Below are 27,891 nucleotides of genomic sequence, written 5' to 3' on the forward strand. Positions count from 1 at the left end.
GGTGTTCACGCAACTTTGAAATGTTAATGTCTTAGCTGAATGTCTCTCCTTATTGTTCCATCAAATTAAGTCGTTATACAGATTTATAGGAAAGTCGGATAATTGTGGGCATATTATTCAGTTTACTGAATTCCTCATAACCTTTTAAGTTGACAAATGACTTGGAAGGATGATTACTCTTGCAATTGAAACAAATTGGAAAAATCATTACCTTTCTGAATGCTTCTTATATAAACACCTGGGATGTTCTGTGACATCGTGCACATCGACTGCATGCTGCCAGGATGAAGTTTGTGATGTGTGTTGCTGCTGCTCTCCTCTCATCTGGTAGGTAACCATTATACTGTAGCATGTTTCAGTATGTATACATGGCAGACTAACGAAATGAGTTGCATACCATAAGCATGCCAGCCAGCACACAGTGATCGTTGATTTAAATCCCAGATACATCCTCATCATAATCCTTATCACGCTACCTCATTACATTGGTATATAACAGAAAACTGTTAAAAGCGGCGTTTAACATCTCATTCACTGATTCCGTCGATGTGGTCACTTTGTGTGGACACAAGTTGAAATATGTGTGTCACAACTTGCTGTGTTTCTCGAGAATGCATAATTGTCAACAACTTTTGGGGGGATCTAAAACAATTCTTAACTTATGTACAATATTGATAATGAGTCTTTTTGGATGCTTAATGACATCATTCTCAATAATATTGTAATAGCAGCAAAACGACACATTGACATATGAGTAAAAAATGGTTAAAGGCCTGCTTCTCCAAATTCATTAAAGCTATGGAAGATATTATGTCGAAGAATTTATTGCCAGAAGAAAATATACAACACATCGCTTCAACGTGAAATGGGGAATTTTTGTTGATATATTAAATCCCAGTACATAAACCCGTTTAATCACTAGTTGATACTGATTAATCAACACATGCTCACCATAGTGTCAGTATCGCACAATCGAAACTTTTTTTGGAATACGGAAAGGTTTTTGTCGCTTTTATTCAAGTTTCCTTTCATGTATTTTACCACCAGCAACATTGTGCGATACATACTACATTATATTGAAGTCTTGGTAAAGACTATTACGGCAATATTACCTTCGCTGACAATTATATCCTTCTCTGTGTGACCTTCCAGTGTCCGGTCTTGAGTGGCCTACGAGGAGAGAGACTTTACCAGATAAATCTGATGAATGTCAGAACCTTTATGCACAAATATTGGGGATCATGCAAAGACCAAGGTTTAGCAATCTTATCGAAGATGGCAGACTGAGCCTTGATTGCAGGTTAGTATCGTTATTTTGCTAATAAAATCCTTTAAAAACAATAATTGTTAAGCTGCTTCCTTTCAGAGAAAGTAATAGTCAACCCTGACGAGTGAGTGAGTTAAAATTTAACGTCGCATCGGCATTATTCAAGTTTACAATTGAGTCGTTTATGCAAAGTTATATTTAAAAACAATTTATCAAATATATTTGAGCATAACAATATCATGTATACATTTTTAATACACGGGCTAATGGCCACCGGTAACCAAAGCTAGGCCACCTCGCTGGGGATCATGAGGACTTACACTACCTCCGTTTCCTGCATGATACCCCAGCAGGATTTACGTCATCACTTTAGCTACTGTTGGTTGTGCACAATACTAGCTTTTTAAAAAAAAACTACTCAGCAATTAGTAGGCTTACAAACAATGGTTGATGATATTTATTGTCATGAAAATCATTCCAAGGTCCAGTCGATTGCTGAAATGTTGTTCTAACAAGGATATCAGTCCACTATCAGTAATTATGGATATCATAACTCTCCGATAGCCTAGAGTGTTATTGATGTCAACTATTGATATTTGAATTTGCCACCTTTGTACTGCCATGGAGACATGAACAATTGCCATGCATTGGTAGTTCGAGCAATCATTACACTCATTAATCGTAACCATACAATCCCATCCGTATGTGATATGCTTACATAGTAGAAGTCAGGTAAAGTTACAAGGGTAATTTTGTAAATAATGACAACTTCTTACTAATTATTCTTTAATGTGCCATATTGATAAAGCTGTTATTATTTTCACCGAACCACCGTAACTTTGATAATGAACAGGTTGGCACACATACAAATTAACTGAATTACCAACCACTTACATTCTACCTTCAGAATATAATTCGTTAGGCAGAAAGACTTGCAATAAATATTTTCTCTTTGCAGCCAGCAGATATTGACAACAGCAGATGAATGCCAACGATCAGGGTCTGTGAGAACATCACGTTTCAGGGTTAAACAGCTGAACATTGCCCTCAATACCTTCTGTAGCCACAAACCAGGTATACGCATGTCCAGTTTTCTAAGAGCAGCTGCTTCTGAAATGTTAGCCCGTGTACCACATTGAGTGACATGTTGATTCCTTAAATTAATTGACAATGCTATCCGAGATTACTACGATTTACTATGGCAGATGTGTTTAACTTTACAAGATCTTCATAAATAACTATCAGATGTTATGTGTTGAATTCATCAAATCCTTCTGTTACAGAAATCGAGAGAGAGGCGTCATGTTGGACCAGTGAAGAATTGTCGGAGACTGTTGTTTCATGTTCACAAGAAGACAGGTAGGGTGACTGTACAAGTGTCCATTGACATCTATTGAATAAATAACTTAAGACAACTTACACAGGCAGATTAACTATACCTTCTGTACATCTAGATGTCTAGATAAAACATATGGATTGATAGACTAGACAATGCGTACATCTCGAAGCCGAATTATAACATACATGGATAGGTGAACTGTTTATTGTGTACATCTACAGGTGAAATGATAAGAGGTGAAATAGGATTCCCTTTGTCACAAAATGACGGCCGTTCTGCGTTATATTGTGAAAAACATGCGATCGGTTCCATCATAAATGCCTGTCAGTGCACAGTATCGTCTGTAAGTTCTGGTGAAGAATAATATTCGAGGAAGAATTCACCTTTCTAAGAATAAATGGCGATGAAGACGACAGAAATTGACACTTCATGCAAGGAGTATTGATCGTAGATACCGGAAGTTCAGACGATAGATACATTCGGAACGTTTCTGTGCGACTTCAATTACCTCTTATTTCATCACAACGAATTAATTCTAACTGGCATGTACACAGTGTCGCTTTGTGGATGTGTGACGATATGTGGTGTCTGTACGGACATATGGCCCCTTGAAGTGTCCAATACTTTCATGAAATGTAGACAACTTCCATGAATCATTTGGTAAATGCATTCGTGATGCACGTAAACTTACTGGATCTTTGCAAGACATCAGTTCGGTGTCAGTCACAAACGTCAGGGCGCGTACAGTAACGCACAATTACCCTACCAAAAGATATCTAAATTGATAACTTGGTCTTTGGAATTTTCAGTAGAATGACTATACGGACGGTCAAATTATCCTTCCGATTTGTGGTCCTTCTTAGAATAAAAAACTCAACAGCTGGGGTATTGCTGAGTGTGGCGTTAAACAAAGAAATAAATATGGTTATGAGGAATCTCCAACTAGTGCATGAAGAGATACTAATTAAATTTGTAGTTACAAAGTGAAATTATGCACGGAGATTGTACAGGTTGCACCTGCATTAATGCTTCAATTGTGAGTGAACAGAACAACTGGCAAAAAACACATCACCAACTGATGGACTTTCGTTTGACTTTAAGACTAATATATCACCTTCCAGCAAGTATCTAAACAGTGACTTTCTCTAGCTGTAGTTGGTTGGCTTGTTGTTTTACGCCGCACTCAGCAATATTCCAACTACTAGTATATGACGGCGGTCTGTAAGTAATCGAGTCTGGACCAGACAACCCAGTGATCGATATCATGAGCATCGATCAACGGAATTGGGATCGATGACAAGCATCAACCAAGTCAGCGATCCTGACCACCGATCCCGTTAGTCGCCTTTTACGACAAGCATAGTCTCCTTTTACGGCAAGCATGGGTTGTTGAAGACCAATTCTACCCTGAATCTTCACGGGGCTGCTCTTACTGTAAGTAGGTACCCCAAGTGCGATGGTCCCAGTGTTCACGTTACTAACAGCACCGATACAATGCCCCTATATATATGAGTATGTGAGTGAGTATGGTTTTACGCCACTTTTAGCAATATTCCAGCAATATCACTGCGGGGTGGGCCTAAATATATAAAATTTGCACTTATATATATATGGCCAAATGTTAACACTCAATGATAGGCGGATAAATGCATCAATAAGACATTGATGCGTCAAATTTGAAAAAAAAAAATATTCTTATAAAATACTATAAATCGTAAATTCGTTCCTGTAATCAAAAGAAAACGGCTGTTAAAACATGTGTTTATCAACCACTATTGGATTGTAGTTATTAGACCATTACTCATCGATCTGATAAATCTATATTCATGAAGCTTCAGAGAAACACTCTCAGCCAAATGTTTTCATTTTGACAGTCCAAGCTGTAAATCCGATTCATTTGCACAAATATACATCTCACCAAGGTGGAAGCAAATTGGACGCCCATGAGGATGCCTTTTTCTTGCCTAAATGTCCTGTCCCAAAATTTCATACTGACGTTATTCACAAGGAAGTCGAATACCAGTATTTCACATATTGTTTTCTCAGCAAACCACAGATACATTTGCTTTCAGTATTAACACATTATCCTGACCCTTATGAAACAGTGATGAACCTATATAAATGGTCACCATGTTAGTGACAAATGGGGGACAGGGGTGGCCCTGTCGTCTAAGGCGCCGCCATTGCTGTGCAGAGATGCGTACCTTGGGTACGCAAGAAACCTATGATTGTGAGTTCGAATCCAGGTTCTCCCCGATTATATTTATAGGTTGTCAGCACCAGACCTGAATCACTTCGGGCTTTCCTCCCACATTAAGTTGACACGCCATGATATAGCTGGAATACTGTTAAAAGCGGCGTTAAACACTCACTCACTAGTGACAAATGCCCTATCGATCAAGGTATGAAGTATTTCCTGAAGTTGGGATAGTAGTGTACTAAGTTAAACAATCAAATGTTCTGACATGATTGAACTTTGTCGTTTTCTGGGAGTAAACAATTCAAGCCAATCCGCTGAGTTTTCACATGGTCTCAATGCCATTTGTCTGAGATACTTGTGAATGTAAAGAAAGACCTTTCTTCTTAGCATTAAGGGTAATGGTAAATCTTTGAAACAGGCATTCGGGGGTACATTTGTTGGACCAAGCAAAATTTTTCTCTTCGTAGTGGAAACATCATCTAAGACCTGCCTCACTTCCTGTTTATTATTATAAAAAAGACACTTGTGACGAGATGATTGCAATATATGAATCAGATGTACAATATACATGTAATTATTTACTAAATATCTTTATTCTGTTTCAGTCTTGCTTTTGCTGAGTGTGCTGACCAAAATGTAAGCAATCTCAGAGAGTGTACCAACAATACTGGCGCCATCTTCTGGCAGCTGATTTTGGATATGTTTCTTTAGACGTATCAATGCAAACACACCCTCCGATAAAAGTGGAGCAAAACATCATGTTATGTTTGAATCTTAATAAATTAGTCTGAATTCCGACCATCGTTTCTTTAGCATTCTAGTAGCATGCCTGTGTTTCTGGTACATGCACTTTTTGTGAAATGTCGACAATGCAAGAATGCAACATTTGGACATGATACAAAATCTCGCAATCCCGCAATCTCGTCAAATTAGACCACAAAGACACGAAATCACGAGAATGCGACAATTCATTTTCTCGCGTTTTAGACGCTGTCCGTGCGCATGCGTAATATCATAAGGGTCAAGTCGCATGCCCACATCAGAAGTCCTGTTGTCATGCCTCTTTATTGTCCAAGTAGCATTTAGCAAACTTATGACTTGAGCTTGAAAATTCTATGTAATGTTCATACACAAAGTCTTATGTAGTGTATTCAAGTCCTCTCCCGTTTGTTACAGTCTAATTAAGACCATCAACATACTCAGTATAATTTAACAAAAGACAGTGATACCAATGCTTTGATATTAGATATTATGTGTTCATTTCGGGAAGATGCGTAGATCAGTCAAAGAACACTAACTACTACTACTACTACTACTACTACTACTACTACTACTACTACTACTACAACTACTACTACTGCTACTACTACTACTACTACTACTACTACTACATCATAACAATACGTCCGACGATTACAAAACTAAACATTAACGCGTTGCACACTTTGGCAGCAGATATGCAACAGGAGGTTTTATTTTACATTAAATATGTCTGCAGCACTACCATCATTTCGTTTATTTAAAAATGGTATTGACAGTGTTATCGTTGTTATCGTCACCTGATTAAATGGTAAAGTTGAAAGATATTCAAGACACACGTCCCAATCAAAGGTTTCAAAGGCAAGCTAGAACATATTGTGGTAAGACGTTGTCAAACAGTCAAAGGCAATGTTGAAATATCGAAGCCACTCATTGTGTTCCATGACCACAACATCACTGGCTTTGAAGGAAGCATTGGAATATAAAGTTTCAACATACGGTTGGACGTCTAATGGTGCAAAGTAAGCGTTGAATGATATACAGTTGCTTGTCAGTGTCTTACCGTCACTGGGGTCCAAAGGACATTCGAAATATAAAAGGACATTCGTTCTCACATCATTATATGGTTTAATGGAAGAATTGAAATACTTGTACATTTGCAAATCTCGTTGCTTGTCATCGGCTCAAAGGGAGAGTTGAAGTATAAAAAGATGTGCCTCGTTGTCAGGGGATTTCAAGGAAGAGTTGAAATATGAATGCGTTCTTCACAACAGGTACTTAGCTAGTGCATTAATATGAAGGGTGATCAACAACTGATTAAGGGGCCTAAATATATTATATTTAATGCCACTATTCACAATTTCAAATTGCCAAAACATGTCGGACTGCTATAAAACTTACTACTCGAAGTGAATATAAAACAACGCTGAAGGTTTAGTCATCAGTATCGACTGGTATGTATTATCGCTGACATTATGTATTTAAGGCAATGTGCCAAGTCTCGATCTGATGTCAGGAAAGCAGGGATACGATGACATGCATCAACCAAGTCAGCGAGTATGACCACCCGATCCCGTTAGTCGCCTCTTGTGACAACCACCACTTACGCCAATACTAATGAATACTATCACAGTATGTTTGGAAAATACCGGTATATTGTGTTTTTCCAACATCCTGCATATCTTCACACGAGGCGACTAACGGGATCGGGTGGTCACGCTCGCTGACTTGGTTTATGCATGTCATGTATCCCAATTGCGTGGATCGATGCTCATGATGTACATTACTGGATTGTCTGGTCCAGTCTCGATTATTTACAGACCGCCGTCATATAGCTGGAATATTGTTGAGTGCGGCGTTTAACAACAAACAAACAAACAAAAACACCTGATCGAAAAGGCGAATTGTTTTGCGACTAGTTTCCTGTATATAATGTGTCTTTACGCATGTTTTGTGACCATAGCAACATCCCACAGAATACAAAGATGTCAAAAATGTGCAGGGATGGGGGGTGGGTGGGGGGTATTCATGTTCAACAAATTACTGCTAATCTGCAATATATTGTGGTACATATTGCAATACATGAATCATTATTGCAATAAATTGCAATATGAAATTCAGGTCAAGGTCCATCACTGTTGACAACCAATTCTTCTTCGAAATTTCCTTTGGGATATTTAGTTGTAGTCAGTTGGGTGTTCACGCCCCTTTGAAATGTTAATGTATCAGTTGAATGTCTCTCCCTATTGTTCCATCAAATTAAGTCGTTATACAGATTTATAGGAAAGTCGAATAATTGTGGGCGTATTATTCAGTTTACTGAATTCCTCGTAACCTTTTAAGTTGACACATGACTTGGAAGGATGATTACTCTTGCAATTGAAACAAATTGGAAAATCATTAACTTTTCTGAATACTTCTTATATAAAAACCTGGGATGTTCTGTGACATCGAGCACATTGACTGCATGCTGCCAGGATGAAGTTTGTGATGTGTGTTGCGGCTGTTCTCCTCTCATCTGGTAGGTAACCATTATACTGTAGCATGTTTCAGTATGTATACATTGCAGACTAACGAAACGAGTTGCATACCATAAGCATGCCAGCCAGCACACAGTGATCGTTGATTTAAATCCCAGATACATCCTCATCATAATCCTTACCACGCTACCTCATTACATTGGTCTATAACAGAAAACTGTTAAAAGCCGCGTTTAACATCACATGCAATGATTCCGTCGATGTGGTCACTTTGTGTGGACGCTAGTTGACATATATGTGTCACGATTTACTGTGTTTCTCGAGAATGCATAATTGTCAACAATTTTTTGTTGGATCTAAAACAATTCTTAACTGATGTACAATATTGATAATAAGTCTTTTGGGGTGCTTAATAACATCTTTCTCAATAATATTGTAATAGCAGCAAAATTTATTGCCAGAAGAAATAAAACAACACATCGCTTCAACGTGAAATGGGGACTTTTGTTGATATATTACATATTACATAACCCCTCATACTTTTATCTTCATATATAATAAATCCGCTACAACAGCGTTTAATCACTAGTTGATATTGATTCATCAACACATGCTCGTGATATCGTCGGAATCGTACAATCGAGACTTTTGTTGAATACGGAAAGGTTTTTGTCGCTTTTATGCAAGTTTCCTATAATGTATTTTACCACCAGCAAAATTGTGCGATACATACTACATTATATTGAAGTCTTGGTTAAGACTATTACGGCAATAGTACCTTCGCTGACAATTATATTCTTCTCTGTGTGACCTTCCAGTGTCCGGTTTAGAGTGGCCTACGAGGAGACAGATTGTACCAGCTACATCTAGTGCATGTCAGAACGTTTATGCACAAATATTGGGGATCATGCAAAGACCAAGGTTTAGCAATCTTATTGGAGATGGCAAACTGAGCCTTGACTGCAGGTTAGTATCGTAATTCGCTGATCAAATCTTTTAAAAACAATAATTGTTAAGCTGTTTCCTTTCAGAGAAAGTAATAGTCAACCTCTGACGAGTGAGTGAGTAAGTTAAAATTTAACGTTGCATCGGCATTTTTCCAGCCATATTGCGTCGAGTCCAAGTTAATAAGTTTACAATTGAGTCATTTATGCAAAGTAATATTTAAAAACAATTTATGAAACATATTTGAACATAACAATATCATGTATACATTTTTAAAACACGGGCTAATGACCACTCGTAACCAAAGCTAGGACACCTCGCTGGGGATCATGGGGACTTCCTGCATGATACCCCAGCAGGATTTACGTCATCACTTTAGCTACTAGTGGTTGTGCATAATACTAGTAATTATGTATATCGTAACTCTCCGATAAACAACTATCAGATGTTATGTGTTGAATTCATCAAATCTTTCTGTTACAGAAATCGAGAGAGAGGCGTCATGTTGGACCAGTGAAGAATTGCCGGACACTCTTGTTTCATGTGCACAACGAGACAGGTAGGGTGACTGTACAAGTGTCCATTGACATCTACTGAATAAATACCTAAAGACAACCTACACAGGCAGATTAACTATACCTTCTGTACATCTAGATGTCTAGATAAAACATATGGATTGATAGACTATACAATGCGTACATCTTGAAGCCGAATTAAAACATACATGGATAGGTGAACTGTTTATTGTGTACATCTACAGGTGAAATGATAAGAGGTGAAATAGGATTCCCTTTGTCACAAAATGACGGCCGTTCTGCGTTAATTGTGAAAAACATGCGTTTTCGATCTGCGATCGGTTCCGTCATAAATGCCTGTTTGTGCACAGTATCGTCTGTAAGTTCTGGTGAAGAATAATATTCGAGGAAGAATTCACCTTTCTAAGAATAAATAACGATGAAGACGACAGAAAGTGACATTTCAATGCAAGGAGTATTGATCGTAGGTACCGGAAGTTCAGACGATAGATACATTCGGAACGTTTCTGTGCGACTTCAATTACCTCGTATTTCATCACAACGAATTAATTCTAACTGGCATGTACACAGTGTCGCTATGTGGATGTGTGACGATATGTGGTGTCTCTACGGACATATGGCCCCTTGAAGTGTCCAATACTTTCATGAAATGTAGACGACTTCTATGGATCATTTGTAAATGCATTCGTGATGCACGTAAACTTACTGGATCTTTGCAAGACATCAGTCCGGTGTCAGGCATAAACGTCAGGGTGCGTGCGATAACGCACAATTACCCTATCAAAAGATATCTAAATTGATAATTAGGTCTTTGGAATTTTTTAAAGTATAATGGCTATACGGACGGTGAAATTATCCTTCCGATTTGTGGTCCTTCACTGAATAAAATACTCAATAGCTGGGATATTGCTGAGTGTGGCGTTAAACAAAAAAATAAATATGGTTATGAGAAATCTCAAACTAGTGCATGAAGAGATACTAATTAAATTTGTAGTTACAAAGTGAAATTATGCACGGAGATTGTACAGGTTGCACCTGCATTAATGCTTCAATTGTGAGTGAATAGAATAACTGGCAAAAATCACATCACCAACTGATGGACTTTCGTTTGACTTTAAGACCAATATATCAGCTTCCAGCAAGTATCTAAACAGTGACTTACTGTAGTTGGTTTGCTTGTTGTTTTACGCCGCACTCTGCAATATTCCAGCTATATGACGGCGGTCTGTAAATAATCGAGTCTGGACCAGACAACCCAGTGGTTGATATCATGAGCATCGATCCACGCAATTGGGATACGATGACAAGCATCAACCAAGTCAGCGAGCCTGACCACCGATCCCGTTTGTCGCCTCTTACGACAAGCATAGTCTCCTTTTACGACAAGCACGGTTGCTGAAGACCAATTCTACCCCGGATCTTCACGGGGCTGCTCTAACTATAAGCAGATACCCCAAGTGTGATGGTCCCAGTGTTCGTGTTACTAACAGCATCGACACAATGCCCCTGTATATATGAGTATGTAAGTGAGTATGGTTTTACGCCGCTTTTAGCAATTTCCAGCAATATCACGGCGGGGTGTGCCTAAATATATATAATTTGCACTTATATATATATATACGGCCAAATGTTAACACTCAATGATAGGCGGATAAAAGCAACAATAAGTCACTGATGCGTCAAATTTGAAGAAAAAAAAAATTCTTATAAATTACTTTAAACCGTAAATTCGTTCCTGTAATCAAACGAAAACGGCTGTTAAATCATGTGTTTATGAACCACTATCGGATTATGGCTATTAGACCATTACTGATCGATTCGATAACTCTATATTCATGAAGCGTCAGAGAAACACTCTCAGCCAAATGTTTTCATTTTGCCAGTCCAAGCAGAAATTCCGATTTATATGCACAAATATACATCTCATGAAGGTGGAAGCAAATTGGACGCCCATGAGGATGCCTTTTTCTTGCCTAAATGTCCTGTCCCAGAACTTCCTATAGACGTTATGCCCAAGCGAAGTCGAATACTTATATTTCACATTTTGTTTTCTCAGCAAACCACAGATGATATTTGCTTTCAGTATTGCCACATTATCCTGACCCTTTGGAAATAGTTATGAATCTATATAAATGGTCACCACGTTAGTGACAAATGGGGGACAAGGGTGGCCCAATCATCTAAGGCGCCGCCATTCGCTGTGCAGAGTTGCGTCCCTTGGGCACGCAAGAAACCTATGATTGTGAGTTCGAATCCAGGTTCTCCCCGATTATGTTTCTAGGTTGTCAGCACCATACCTGAATCACTTTGGGCTTTCCTCCCACATTAAGCTGACTCGCCGTGATATAACTGGAATACTGTTAAAAGCGGCGTTAAACCCTACACGCTCACTCGTGACCAATGCGGTATTGATCAAGGTATGAAGTAGTTCCTGAAGTTGGGATAGTGGTGTACTAAGTTAAACAATCAAATGTTCTGACATGATTGAACTTTGTTGTTTTCTGAGAGTAAATAATTCAAGCCAATCCGTTTTTAGATTTCACATGGTCTTAATGCCATTTGTCTGAGATACTTGTGAATGTAAAGAAAGACCTTCCTTCTTAGCATTAAGGGTAATGGTAAATCTTTGAGACAGGCATTCGGGGGTACATTTGTTGGACCAAGCAAAATATTTCTCTTTGTAGTGGAAACATCATCAAAGACCTGCCTCAGTTCCTGTTTTCCTGCCTTAAGTTGACCTTAATAACAAATTTGCACCTTGATTATTATAAAAAAGACACTTGTGATGAGATAATTGCAATATATGAATCAAATCTCTCCATTTACGCGAGTGCCATATTTGGCGACAAGATGTACAATATACATGTTATTATTTACTAAATATGTTTATTCTGTTTCAGGCGTGCTTTTGCTGAGTGTGCTGACCAAAATGTGAGCAATCTCACAGAGTGTACCAACACTACTGGCGCCATCTTCCGGCAACTGATTTTGGATATTTTTCCTTAGACGTATCCATGCAAACACACCCTCCGATAAAAGTGGAGCAAAACATCATGTTATGTTTGAATCTTAATAAATTAGTCTGAATTTCGACCATCGTTTCTTTAGCATTCTAGTAGCATGCCTGTGTTTCTGGTACATAGCACTTTTTGTCAAATGTCGACAACGCAAGAATGCGACATTTGGACATGATGCAAAATCTCGCAATCCTGCAATCTGGACTTGTCAAATTAAGCCACAAAAACACGAAATCGCGAGAATGCCACAATTCATTTTCTCGCGATTTAGACGCTGTCCGTGCGCATGCGTAATATCATAAGGGTCAAGGCGCATGCCCACATCAGAAGTCCTGTTGTCATGCCTCTTTCATGCTCTCTATTGTCCAAGTAGCATTTAGCAAACTTATGACTTGAGCTTGAAAATTCTATGTAATGTTCATACACAAAGTCTTATGTAGTGTATTCAAGTCCTCTCCCGTTTGTTACAGTCTAATTAAGACCATCAACATACTCAGTATAATTTAACAAAAGACAGTGATACCAATACTTTGATATTAGATATTATGTGTTCATTTCGGGAAGATGCGTACATCAGTCAAAGAACACTAACTACTGCTACTACTACTACTACTACTATTACTACTACTACTACTACTACTACTACTACTACATCATAACAATACGTCCGACGATTACAAAACTAAACATTAACGCGTGGCACACTTTGGCAGCAGTTATGCATACTTGTTTACTACATATATATATTCTGCCTACAGGAATGTTTGGTTCGTTGGATCTGGTTGGTTAGATCTATATGCCAATAAACCATTTAAAAATTATTGGTCCAAAACAACATGGAACAGGAAGTTTAATTTTACATTAAATATGTCTGCAGCACTACCATCATTTCGTTTATTTAAAAATGGTATTGACAATTTTGTCGTTGTTTTCGTCATCTGATTAAATGGTAAAGTTGAAAGATATTCAAGACACACGTCCCAATCAAAGGTTTCAAAGGCAAGCTAGAACATATTCTGGAAAGTCTTTGTCAAACAGTCAAAGGCAATGTTGAAATATCGAAGCCACTCATTGTGTTCCATGACCACAAAATCACTGGCTTTGAAGGAAGCGTTGAAATATATAGTATCCACATACGGTTGGAAGTCTATGGGTGCAAAGTGAGGGTTGAATGATATACAGTTGATGGTCAGTGTCTAACCGTCACTGGGGTCCAAAGGATATTCGAAATATAAAAGGACATTCGTTCTCACATCATTATATGGTTTTAAGGAAGAATTGAAATACTTGTACATTTGCGAATCTCGTTGCTTGTCAACGGCTCAAAGTGAGTGAGCGAGTTTGGTTTTACGCCGCTTTTAACAATATTCCAGCAATATCACGGCGGGGGACACCAGAGATCGGCTTCACACATTGTACCCATGTCGAGATTCGAACCCGGGTCTTCGGCGTGACGAGCGAACGCTTTAACCACTAGGCTACCTGACCGCCCCCAACGGCTCAAAGGGAGAGTTGAAGTATAAAAAGATGTGCCTCGTTGTCAGGAGCTTTCAAGGGAGAGTTGAAATATGAATGAGTTCTTCAGAACAGGTACTTAGCTAGTGCATTAATATGAACAGTGATCAACAACTGATTAAGGGGCCTAAATATATTATATTTATTGCCACTATCACAATTTCAAATGGCCAAAAAATGTCGGACTGCTATAAAACTAACTACTCGAAGTGAATATAAAACAACGCTGACGGTTTTAGTCATCAGTTTCGACTGGTATGTATTATCGCTGACATTACGTATTTAAGGCAATGTGCCAAGTCTCGATCTGATGTCAGGAAAACAGGTATACGATGACATGCATCAACCAAGTCAGCGAGTCTGACCACCCGATCCCGTTAGTCGCCTCTTGGGACAACCACCTCTTACGACAATACTAATGAATACTATCACAGTATGTTTTGAAAATACCGGTATATTGTGTTTTTCCAACATCCTGCATATCTTCACACGAGGCAGGGTGGTCAGGCTCGCTGACTTGGTTGATGCATGTCACTGTATCCCTATTATGTAGATCGATGCTCATGATGTCAATCACTGGATTGTCTCGATTATTAACAGACCGCCGTCATATAGCTGGAATACAGTTGAGTGCGGCTTTTAACAAAAACCAAACAAACAAAAACACCTGATAGAAAACTTTACACAAGCATGTGATATGTGACAAATCGAATTCAATTATGAAAATAAAGGAACGGTTTTCTTTGATCGAAAAGGCGAATTGTTTTTTTCTATATAATGTGTCTTTACGCATGTTTTGTGACCATAGCAACATCCCACAGAATACAAAGATGTCAAAAATGTGCAGGGGTGGGGGGTGGGGGTTATTCATGTTCAACAAATTACTGCTAAAATGCACTATATTGTGGTACATATCGCAATACATGAATCATTGCTAAATTGCAATACGAAAGTCAGGTCAAGGCACATCACTGTTGACAACCTATTTTTCTTCGAAATTCCATGGGGATATTTAGCAGTAGTCAGTTGGGTGTTCACGCCCCTTTGAAATGTAAATGTCTCAGTTGAATGTCTCTCCCTATTGTTCCATCAAATTAAGTCGTTATACAGATTTATAGGAAAGTCGAATAATTGTGGGCGTATTATTCAGTTTACGGAATTCCTCGTAACCTTTTCAGTTGACAAATGACTTGGAAGGATGATTACTCTTGCAATTGAAACAAATTGGAAAAACCATTATCTTTTCTGAATACTTCTTATATAAAAACCTGAGATGTTCTGTGACATCGAGCACATCGACTGCATGCTGCCAGGATGAAGTTTGTGATGTGTGTTGCTGCTGTTCTCCTCTCATCTGGTAGGTAACCATTATATTGTAGCATGTTTCAGTATGTATACATGGCAGACTAAAGGAACGAGTTGCATACCATAAGCATGCCAGCCAGCACATAATGATCGTTGATTTAAATCCCAGATACATCCTCATTATAATCCTTACCACGCTACCTCATTACACTGGTAGATAACAGAAAACTGTTAAAAGCGGCGTTGAACATTACATGCAATGATTTCGTCGATGTGGTCACTTTGTGTGGACGCAAGTTGACATATATGTGACATATATGTGTCACAACTCGAGAATGCATAATTGTCAACAACTTTTGGGGGGATCTAAAACAATTCTTAACGGATGTACAATATTGATCAATTTACTAAGAAAGAAATTCTTTTGGGATGCTTAATAACATCTTTCTTAATAATATTGTAATAGCAGCAAAACGGCACATTGACATATGAGTATAAAATGGTTAAAGGCCTGCTTCTCTGAATTCATAAAAGTTATTATTATCATTATTATTATTATTATTATTATTATTATTATTATAATATTAATATTATGTCGAAGAATGTATTGCCAGAAGAAATAATACAACACATCGCTTCAACGTGAAATGGGGACTTTTGTTGATATATTAAATCCCCGTACATAACCCATCATACTTTTATCTTCATATATAATAAATCCACTACAACAGCGTTTAATCACTAGTTGATACTGATTCATCAACACATGCTCATGATATCGTCGAAATCGCACAATCGAGACTTTTTTTTAATACGGAAAGGTTTTTGTCGCTTTTATTCAAGTTTTCTATCATGTATTTACCACCAGCAAAATTGTGCGATACATACTACATTATATTGAAGTCTTGGTAAAGACTGTTACGGCAATATTACCTTCGCTGACAATTATATCCTTCGCTGTGTGACCTTCCAGTGTCCGGTCTTGAGTGGCCTACGAGGAGAGAGCTTGTACCAGATACGTCTAGTGCATGTCAGAACGTTTATGCACAAATATTGGGGATCATGGTAGGACCAAGGTTTAGCAATCTTATCGAAGATGGCAGACTGAGCCTTGATTGCAGGTTAGTATCGTAATTCGCTAATAAAATCTTTTAAAATAATTAATTGTAAAGCTGTTTCCTTTCAAAGAAAGTAATCGTCATCCTCTGACGAGTGAGTGAGTGAGTTAAAATTTAACGTCGCATCGGCATTATTCCAGCCACATTGCGACAAGACCAAGTTAATAAGTTAATAATTGAGTCATTTATGCAACGTTTCATTTAAAAACAATTTATGAAACATATTTGAGCACAACAATATCATGCATACATTTTTAAAACACGGGCTAATGTCCACCGGTAACCAAAGCTAGGTCACCTCGCTGGGGATCATGGGGACTTACAGCACCTCGGCTTCCTGCATAATTCACCCAGCAGGATTTACGTCATCACTTTAGCTACTGATGGTTGTGCATAATACAAGCCAATATTAAAAAATACTCAGCAATTAGTAGGCTTAAAAACACTGGTTGATGATATTTCCTGTCATGAAAATCATTCCAAGATCCAGTCGATTGCTGAAAAGTTGTTCTAACAAGGATATCAGTCTACTTTCAGTAATTGTGTTTATCGTAACGCTCCGATAGCCTAGAGTGTTATTGATGTCAACTATTGATATTTGAATTTGCCACCTTTGTACTGCCATGGAGACATGAACAATTGCCATGCATTGGTAGTTCGAGCAAGCATTACACTCATTAATCGTAACCATACAATCCCATCCGTATGTGATATGCTTACATAGTAGAAGTCGGGTAAAGTTACAAGGGTCATTTTGTAAATATGACAACTTCTTACTAACTATTATTTAATGTGCCATATTGATAAAGCTGTTATTATTTTCACCGAACCACCGCAACATTGATAATGAAGAGGTTGGCACACATACAAATTAACTGAATTACCAACCACTTACATTCAACCTTCAGAATATAATTCGAATGTTAGGCAGAAAGACTTGCAATAAATATTTTCTCTTTGCAGCCAGCAGATATTGAGAACAGCAGATGAATGCCAACGATCAGAGTCTGTGAGAAGATCATATTTGATAGTTGAACGTCTGAACATTGCCCTCAATACCTTCTGTAGCCACAAACCAGGTATACGCATGTCCAGTTTTCTAAGAGCAGCTGCTTCTGAAATGTTAGCCCGTGTACCACATTGATTGACATGTTGATTCCTTAAATTAATTGACAATGCTATCCAAGATTTACAACGATTTACTATGGCAGATGTGTTTAACTTAACAAGGCCTTCATAAATAGCTATCAGATGTCATGTGTTGAATTCATCAAATCTTACAGAAATCGAGGGAGAGGCGTCATGTTGGACCAGTAAAGAATTGCCGGAGACTGTTGTTTCATGTTCACAAGAAGACAGGTAGGGTGACTGTACGAGTGTCCATTGACATCTACTGAATAAATAACTTAAGACAACTTACACAGGTAGATTAACTATACCTTCTGTACATCTAGATGTCTAGATAAAACATATGGATTGATAGACTATACAATGCGTACATCTTAAAAACCGAAGTAAAGCATACATGGATAGGTGAACTGTTTATTGTGTACATCTACAGGTGCAATGATAAGAGATGAAATATGATTCCCTTTGTCACAAAATGACGTCCGTTCTGCGTTATATTGTGAAAAACATGCGTTTTCAATACAAGGAGTATTGACCGTAGGTATCGGAAGTTCAGACGATAGATACATTCGGAACGTTTCTGAGCGACTTCAATTACCTCTTATTTCATTACAATGATTTAATTCTAACTGGCATGTACACAGTGTCGCAATGGAGATGTGTGACGATATGTGGTGTCTGTACGGATATATGGCCCCTTGAAGTGTCCAATACTTTCATGAAATGTAGACATCTTCCATGGATCATTTGGTAAATGCATTCGTGATGCACGTAAACTTACTGGATATTTGCAAGACATCAGTCCGGTGTCAGTCACAAACGTCAGGGTACGTGCGGTAATGCACAATTACCCTATCAAAAGATATCTAAATTGATAATTAGGTCTTTGGAATTTTAGGTAGATTGATGGTGAAATTATCCTTCCGATTTGGTACCGGAACAGGGGTGGTCCTGTCGTCTAAGGCGCCGCGATTCGCTGTGCAGAGTTGCGACCCTTGGGCACGCAAGAAACCTATTATTCTGAGTTCGAATCCAGGTTCTTATGTTTCTAGGTTGTCAGCACAATACCTGAATCACTTTGGGCTTTCCTCCCACATTTAGCTGACACGCCATTATATAACCGGAAGGGTAATGGTAAATCTTTGAGACAGGCATTCGGGGTACATTTTTTGGACCAAGCAAAATATTTCTCTTCACAGTGGAAACATCATGTAAGACCTGCCTCACTTCCTGTTTTCCTGCCTTAAGTTGACCTAAATAACAAATTTGCACCTTTATTATTATAATAAAAAAGACACTTGTGACGAGATAATTGCAATATATGAATCAAATGTCTCCATTAACCCGAGTGCCTTATTTGGCGACAAGATGTTCAATAGACATGTTATTATTTACTAAATATGTTTATTCTGTTTCAGTCGTGCTTTTGCTGAATGTGCTGACCAAAATGTGAGCAATCTCCGAGAGTGCACCAACACTACTGGCGCCATCTTCCGGCAGCTGATTGTGGATTTGTATCGTTAGACGTATCCATGCAAACACACCTTCCGATAAAACTGGAGCAAAACATTATGTTATGTTTGAATCTTAATAAATTAGTCTGAATTTCGACCATGCCTGTGTTTCTGGTACTTTTTGGCAAATGTCGACAACGCGAGAATGCAACATTTGGACATGATGCAAAATCTCACAGTCCCGCAATCTGGACTTGTCAAGTTAGGTCACAAAAACACGAAATCGCAAGAATGCGACAATTCATTTTCTCGCGTTTTAGACGCTGTCCGTGCGCATGCGTAATATCATAAGGGTCAAGGCGCATGCCCACATCAGAAGTCCTCTGGTCATGCTTCTTTCATGCTCTATATTGTCCAAGTAGCATTTAGCAAACTTATGACTTTAGCTTGAAAATTCTATGTAATGTTCATACACAAAGTCTTATGTAGTGTATTCAAGTCCTCTCCCGTTTGTTACAGTCTAATTAAGACCATCAACATACTCAGTATAATTTAACCAAAGACAGTGACACCAATACTTTGATATTAGATATAATGTGTTCATTTCGGGAAGATGCGTTGATCAGTCAAATAACACTAACTTCTACTACTACTACTACTACTACTACTACTACTACTACTACTACTACTACATCATAACAATAAGTCCGACGATTACAAAACTAAACATTAACGCGTGGCACACTTTGGCGCCAGATATGCAAATGTCAAAGGCATGCTAGAACATATTATGGAAAGTCGTTGTCAAACAGTCAAGGGCAATGTTGAAATATCGAAGCCACTCATTGTGTTCCATGACCACAACATCACTGGCTTTGAAGGAAGCGTTGAAATATAAAGTATCCATATACGGTCGGACGTCTGTGGGTGCAAAGTAAGGGTTGAATGATACACAGTTGATGATCAGTATCTAACCGTCACTGGGGTCCAAAGAATATTCAAAATATAAAAGGACATTCGTTCTCACATCATTATATGGTTTAATGGAAGAATTGAAATACTTGTACATTTGCGAATATTGTTGCTTCTCATCGGCTCAAAGGGAGAGTTGAGGTATACAAAGATGTGCCTCGTTGTCAGGGGATTTCAAGTGAGAGTTGAAATATGAATGCGTTCTTCAGAACAGGTACATAGCTGGTGCATTAATATGAAGGGTGATCAACAACTGATTAAGATGCCTAAATATATTATATTTAATGCCACTTTTCACAATTTCAAATGGCCAAAAAATGTCGGACTGCTATAAAACTAACTACTCGAAGTGAATATCATACAACGCTGACGGTTTAGTCATCAGTTTCGACTGGTATGTATTATCGCTGACATTATGTATTTAAGGCAATGTGCCAAGTCTCGATCTGATGTCAGGAAAACAGGTATACGATGACATGCATCAACGACCCGTGAAGTTTCCGGGATAGAGTTGGTCTTCAGCAACCCATAGTTGCCGTAAAAGGTGACTATGCTTATCGTAAAAGGCGACTAACGGGATCGGGTGGTCAGGCTCGCTGACTTGGTGATACATGCCATCGATCCCAATTGCCATCGATCGATTATTTACAGACAGCCGTCATATAGCTGGAAAATTGCTGAGTGCGGCGTTAAACAACAAACAAAGAAACAAAACATGCATCAACCAAGTCAGCGAGTCTGACCTTCCGATCCCGTTAGTCGCCTCTTGCTACAACCACCTCTCACGACAATACTAATGAATACTATCACTGTATGTTTGGACAATACCGGTATATTGTCTTTTTCCAACATCCTGCATATCTTCACACGAGGCGACTAACGGGGTCGGGTGGTCAGGCTCGCTGACTTGGTTGTTGGTCATTGTATCCCAATTGCGTGCGTCGATGCTCATGATGTAATCTCTGGATTGTCTGGTCCAATCTCGATTATTTACAGACCGCCGTCATTTAGCTGGAATATTGCTGAGTGCGGCGTTTAACAACAAACAAACAAAACAAAGACCTGATGGAAAACTTTACACAAGCAGGTGACAAATCGAATTCAATTATGAAAATAAAGGAAATTAGCAACGGTTTTCTGTGATCGAAAAGACGAATTGTTTCGCGACTAGATTCCTGTATATAATGTGTCTTTACGCATGTTTTGTGACCATAGCAACATCCCACAGAATACAAACATGTAAAAAATGTGCAGGGATGGGGGGTATTCATGTTCAACAAATTACTGCTCAAATGCAATATATGTGGTACATATCGCAATACATGAATCATGATTGCAAAAAAATTGCAATATGAAATTCAGGTCAAGGTCCATCACTGTTGACAACCAATTCTTCTTCGAAATTCCTTTGGGATATTTAGCAGTAGTCAGTTGGGTGTTCACGCACCTTTGAAATGTTAATGTCTTAGCTGAATGTCTCTCCTTATTGTTCCATCAAATTAAGTCGTTATACAGATTTATAGGAAAGTCGGATAATTTTTGGCATATTATTCAGTTTACTGAATTCCTCATAACCTTTTAAGTTGACAAATGACTTGGAAGGATGATTACTCTTGCAATTGAAACAAATTGGAAAAATCATTATCTTTTCTGAATGCTTCTTATATAAACACCTGGGATGTTCTGTGACACCGTGCACATCGACTGCATGCTGCCAGGATGATGTTTGTGATGTGTGTTGCTGCTGCTCTCCTCTCATCTGGTAGGTAACCATTATACTGTAGCATGTTTCAGTATGTATACATGGCAGACTAACGAAACGAGTTGCATACCATAAGCATGCCAGCCAGCACATAATGATCGTTGATTTAAATCCCAGATACATCCTCATTATAATCCTTATCACGCTACCTCATTACACTGGTCTATAACAGAAAACTGTTAAAAGCGGCGTTTAACATCTCATTCACTGATTCCGTCGATGTGGTCACTTTGTGTGGACGATAGTTGACATATATGTGTTACAACTTGCTGTGTTTCTCGAGAATGCATAATTGTCAACAACTTTTTGTTGGATCTAAAACAATTCTTAACTGTACAATATTGATAATAAATCTGATGCTTAATAACATCTTTCTCAATAATATTGTAATAGCAGCAAAACGACACATTGACATATGAGTAAAAAATGGTTAAAGGTGTGCTTCTCCAAATTCATAAAAGTTATGGAAGATATTATGTCGACATACCAGTCGAAACTGATGACTAAACCGTCAGCGTTGTATTATATTCACTTCGAGTAGTTAGTTTTATAGCAGTACGACATGTTTCGGCCATTTGAAATTGTGAATAGTGGCATTAAATATAATATATTTAGGCCCCTTAATCAGTTGTTGATCACTCTTAATATTAATGCACTAGCTAAGTACCTATTCTGAATAACGCATTCATATTTCAACTCTCCCTTGAAATCCCCTTCACGTTGAAGCGATGTGTAATATTTTTTCTTCTGGCAATAATACAACACATCGCTTCAACGTGAAATGGGGACTTTTTGTTGATATATTCAATCCCCGTACATAACCCATCATACTCTTCTCTTCATATATAATAAATCCACTACAACAGCGTTAAATCACTAGTTGATATGGATTCATCAACACATGCTCACCATATCATCGGAATCGTACAATCGAGACTTTTTTTGAATACGGAAAGGTTTTTGTCGCTTTTATTCAAATCTCCTATCATGTATTTTACCACCAGCAAAATTCTGAGATACATACTACATTATGTTGAAGTCTTGGTAAAGACTATTACGACAATATTACCTTCGCTGACAATTATATCCTTCTGTGTGACCTTCCAGTGTCCGGTCTTGAGTGGCCTACGAGGAGAGAGCTTGTACCAGATACATCTAGTGCATGTCAGAACGTTTATGCACAAATATTGGGGATCATGTTTAGACCAAGTTTTAGCAGTTTTATCGAAGATGGCAGACTGAGCCTTGATTGCAGGTAAGTATCGTAATTCGCTAATAAAATCTTTTTAAACAATAATTGTTAAGCTGTTTCCTTTCAGAGAAAGTAATCGTCAACCTCTGACGAGTGAGTGAGTGAGTTAAAATTTAACGTCGCATCGGCATTATTCCAGCCATATTGCGACAAGACCAAGTTAATAAGTTTACAATTGAGTCAATTATGCAACCTTATATTTAAAAACAATTCATGAAACATATTTGAGCATAATAATATCATGTATACGTTTTTAAAACACGGGCTAATGGCAACCGGTAACCAAAGCTAGGCCACCTCGCTGGGGATCATGGGGACTTACAGTACCTCGGCTTCCTGCGTCATACCCCAGCACCCATGACTTTAGCTACTGGTGGTTGTGCATAATACTAGCCAATATTAAAAACTACTCAGCCATTAGTAGGCTTAAAAACACTGGTTGGTCATATTGACTGTCATGAAAATCATTCCAAGGTCAACTCGATTGCTGGAAAGTTGTTCTAACAAGGATATCAAGTCTACTTTCAGTAATTGTGTATATCGTAACTCTCCGATAGCCTAGAGTGTTATTGATGTCAACTATTGATATTTGAATTTGCCACCTTTGTACTGCCATGGAGACATGAACAATTGCCATACATTGTAGTTCGAGCAAGCATTCCACTCATTAATCGTAATCATACAATCCCATCCGCATGTGATATGCTTACATAGTAGAAGTCGGGTAAAGTAACAAGAGTCATTTTGTAAATATGACAACTTCTTACTAACTATTATTTAATGTGCCATATTAATAATGAAGAGGTTGGCACTCATACAAATTAACTGAATTTCCAACGACTTACATTCTACCTTCAGAATATAATTCGAATGTTAGGCAGAAAGACTTGCAATAAATATTTTCTCTTTCCAACCAGCAGACATTGACAAGAGCAGATGAATGCCAACGATCAGGGTATTCGAGAAGATCACATTTCGAAGTTGAACAGCTGAACATTGCCCTCAAAACCTTCTGTAGCCACAAACCAGGTGTACGCATGTCCACCTTTCTGAGAGCAGCTGCTTCTGAAATGTTAGCCCGTGTACCACCTTGAGTGACATGTTGATTCCTTAAATTATTTGACAATGTTCTCCAAGATTTACTACGATTTAATATGGCAGATGTGTTTAACTTTACAAGACCTTCATAAATAACTATTAGATGCTACGTGTTGAATTCATCAAACCTTTCTGTTACAGAAATCGAGAGAGAGGCGTCATGTTGGACCAGTGAAGAATTGCCGGAGGCTCTTGTTTCATGTTCACAAGATGACAGGTAGGGTGACTGTACGAGTGTCCATTGACATCTACTGATTAATACCTTAAGGCAACTTACACAGGCAGATTAACTATACCTTCTGTACATCTAGATGTCTAGATAAAACATATGGATTGATAGACTAGACAATGCGTACATCTCGAAGCCGAATTATAACATACATGGATAGGTGAACTGTTTATTGTGTACATCTACAGGTGAAATGATAAGAGGTGAAATAGGATTCCCTTTGTCACAAAATGACGGCCGTTCTGCGTTAATTGTGAAAAACATGCGATCGGTTCCATCATAAATGCCTGTCTGTGCACAGTATCGTCTGTAAGTTCTGGTGAAGAATAATCTTCGAGGAAGAATTCACGTTTCTAAGAATAAATGGCGATGAAGACGACAGAAATTGACACTTCATGCAAGGAGTATTGATCGTAGATACCGGAAGTTCAGACGATAGATACATTCGGAACGTTTCTGTGCGACTTCAATTACCTCTTATTTCATCACAACGAATTAATTCTAACTGGCATGTACACAGTGTCGCTTTGTGGATGTGTGACGATATGTGGTGTCTGTACGGACATATGGCCCCTTGAAGTGTCCAATACTTTCATGAAATGTAGACAACTTCCATGAATCATTTGGTAAATGCATTCGTGATGCACGTAAACTTACTGGATCTTTGCAAGACATCAGTCCGGTGTCAGTCACAAACGTCAGGGCGCGTACAGTAACGCACAATTACCCTATCAAAAGATATCTAAATTGATAACTTGGTCTTTGGAATTTTCAGTAGAATGACTATACAGACGGTGAAATTATCCTTCCGATTTGTGGTCCTTCTTAGAATAAAAAACTCAACAGCTCGGGTATTGCTGAGTGTGGCGTTAAACAAATAAATAAATATGGTTATGAGGAATCTCCTAACTAGTGCATGAAGAGATACTAATTAATTTGTAGTTACAAAGTGAAATTATGCACGGAGACTGTACAGGTTGCACCTGCATTAATGCTTCAATTGTGAGTGAATAGAACAACTGGCAAAAAACACATCACCAACTGATGGACTTTCGTTTGACTTTAAGACCAATATATCAGCTTCCAGCAAGTATCTAAACAGTGACTTACTGTAGTTGGTTTGCTTGTTGTTTTACGCCGCACTCTGCAATATTCCAGCTATATGACGGCGGTCTGTAAATAATCGAGTCTGGACCAGACAACCCAGTGATCGATATCATTAGCATCGATCAACGGAATTGGGATCGATGACATGCATCAACCAAGTCAGCGATCCTGACCACCGATCCCGTTAGTCGCCTTTTACGACAAGCATAGTCTCCTTTTACGGCAAGCATGGGTTGTTGAAGACCAATTCTACCCTGAATCTTCACGGGGCTGCTCTAACTGTAAGTAGGTACCCCTAGTGTGATGGTCCCAGTGTTCACGTTACTAACAGCACCGATACAATGCCCCTATATATATGAGTATGTGAGTGAGTATGGTTTTACGCCGCTTTTAGCAATATTCCAGCAATATTCCAGCAATATCACTGCGGGGTGGGCCTAAATATATAAAATTTGCACTTATATATCTATACGGCCAAATGTTAACACTCAATGATAGGCGGATAAAAGCATCAATAAGACACTGATGCGTCAAATTTGAAAAAAAAAAATATTCTTATAAAATACTATAAACCGTAAATTCGTTCCTGTAATCAAAAGAAAACGGCTGTTAAAACATGTGTTTATCAACCACTATCGGATTGTGGTTATTAGACCATTACTGATCGATCTGATAAATCTATATTCATGAAGCTTCAGAGAAACACTCTCAGCCAAATGTTTTCATTTTGACAGTCCAAGCTGTAATTCCGATTCATTTGCACAAATATACATCTCGTCAAGGTGGAAGCAAATTGGACGCCCATGAGGATGCCTTTTTCTTGCATAAATGTCCTGTCCCAAAATTCCATACTGACGTTATGCACAAGGAAGTCGAATACCAGTATTTCACATATTGTTTTCTCAGCAAACCACAGATACATTTGCTTTCAGTATTAACACATTATCCTGACCCTTATGAAACAGTGATGAACCTATATAAATGGTCACCATGTTAGTGACAAATTGGGGACAGGGGTGGCCCTGTCGTCTAAGGCGCCGCCATTGCTGTGCAGAGATGCGTACCTTGGGTACGCAAGAAACCTATGATTGTGAGTTCGAATCCAGGTTCTCCCCGATTATGTTTCTAGGTTGTCAGCACCATACCTGAATCACTTCGGGCTTTCCTCCCACATTAAGTAGACACGCCATGATATAGCTGGAATACTGTTAAAAGCGGCGTTAAACACTCACTCACTAGTGACAAATGCCCTATTGATCAAGGTATTAAGTATTTCCTGCAGCTGATTTTGGATATGTTTCTTTAGACGTATCCATGATAACACATTCAGATAAAAGTGGAGCAAAACATCATGTTATGTTTGAATCTTAATAAATGAGTCTGAATTTCGACCATCGTTTCTTTAGCATTCTAGTAGCATGCCTGTGTTTCTGGTACATGCACATTTTGTGAAATGTCGACAATGCGAGAATGCGACATTTGGACATGATACAAAATCTCGCAATCACGCAATCTCGACTTGTCAAATTAGACCACAAAGACACGAAATCACGAGAATGCGACAATTCATTTTCTCGCGTTTTAGACGCTGTCCGTGCGCATGCGTAATATCATAAGGGTCAAGTCGCATGCCCACATCAGAAGTCCTGTTGTCATGCCTCTTTATTGTCCAAGTAGCATTTAGCAAACTTATGACTTGAGCTTGAAAATTCTATGTAATGTTCATACACAAAGTCTTATGTAGTGTATTCAAGTCCTCTCCCGTTTGTTACAGTCTAATTAAGACCATCAACATACTCAGTATAATTTAACAAAAGACAGTGATACCAATACTTTGATATTAGATATTATGTGTTCATTTCGGGAAGATGCGTAGATCAGTCAAAGAACACTAACTACTACTACTACTACTACTACTACTACTACTACTACTACAACTACTACTACTGCTACTACTACTACTACTACTACTACTACTACTACATCATAACAATACGTCCGACGATTACAAAACTAAACATTAACGCGTTGCACACTTTGGCAGCAGATATGCAACAGGAGGTTTTATTTTACATTAAATATGTCTGCAGCACTACCATCATTTCGTTTATTTACAAATGGTATTGACAGTGTTATCGTTGTTATCGTCACCTGATTAAATGGTAAAGTTGAAAGATATTCAAGACACACGTCCCAATCAAAGGTTTCAAAGGCAAGCTAGAACATATTGTGGTAAGACGTTGTCAAACAGTCAAAGGCAATGTTGAAATATCGAAGCCACTCATTGTGTTCCATGACCACAACATCACTGGCTTTGAAGGAAGCATTGGAATATAAAGTTTCAACATACGGTTGGAAGTCTAATGGTGCAAAGTAAGCGTTGAATGATATACAGTTGATTGTCAGTG

The 27,891-nt window shown here is 38.3% G+C and overlaps 1 protein-coding gene across 4 annotated transcripts; it reads left to right on the forward strand.

Moving 5' to 3' along the window:
- The first annotated feature begins 223 nt into the window (after window positions 1–223).
- On the forward strand, window positions 224–26,872 carry LOC124119835. Of its 4 annotated transcripts, XM_048390867.1 has the most exons (6): window positions 224–327; window positions 1,153–1,300; window positions 2,226–2,341; window positions 2,551–2,626; window positions 5,412–5,484; window positions 26,757–26,872. In XM_048390867.1, exons 1-6 carry the CDS (start codon window positions 285–287, stop codon window positions 26,787–26,789), a joined length of 489 nt encoding a protein of 162 aa, XP_048246824.1. In that variant the 5' UTR covers window positions 224–284; the 3' UTR covers window positions 26,790–26,872. The 4 variants fall into 4 exon arrangements, with proteins under 4 accessions (XP_048246824.1, XP_048246827.1, XP_048246825.1 ...); XM_048390870.1 differs by lacking the exons at window positions 2,551–2,626; window positions 5,412–5,484; window positions 26,757–26,872 and adding exons at window positions 9,474–9,549; window positions 12,427–12,617; XM_048390868.1 differs by lacking the exons at window positions 1,153–1,300; window positions 2,226–2,341; window positions 2,551–2,626; window positions 5,412–5,484; window positions 26,757–26,872 and adding exons at window positions 16,337–16,484; window positions 17,445–17,560; window positions 17,765–17,840; window positions 19,028–19,218 and having other exon boundaries at window positions 257–327.
- The last annotated feature ends 1,019 nt before the right edge of the window (window positions 26,873–27,891 follow it).

The sequence above is a fragment of the Haliotis rufescens genome, unplaced genomic scaffold, assembly GCF_023055435.1.
Source record: "Haliotis rufescens isolate VD_foot unplaced genomic scaffold, xgHalRufe1.0.p SCAF_9, whole genome shotgun sequence".
NCBI classification, from domain to species: Eukaryota; Metazoa; Mollusca; class Gastropoda; order Lepetellida; family Haliotidae; genus Haliotis; species Haliotis rufescens.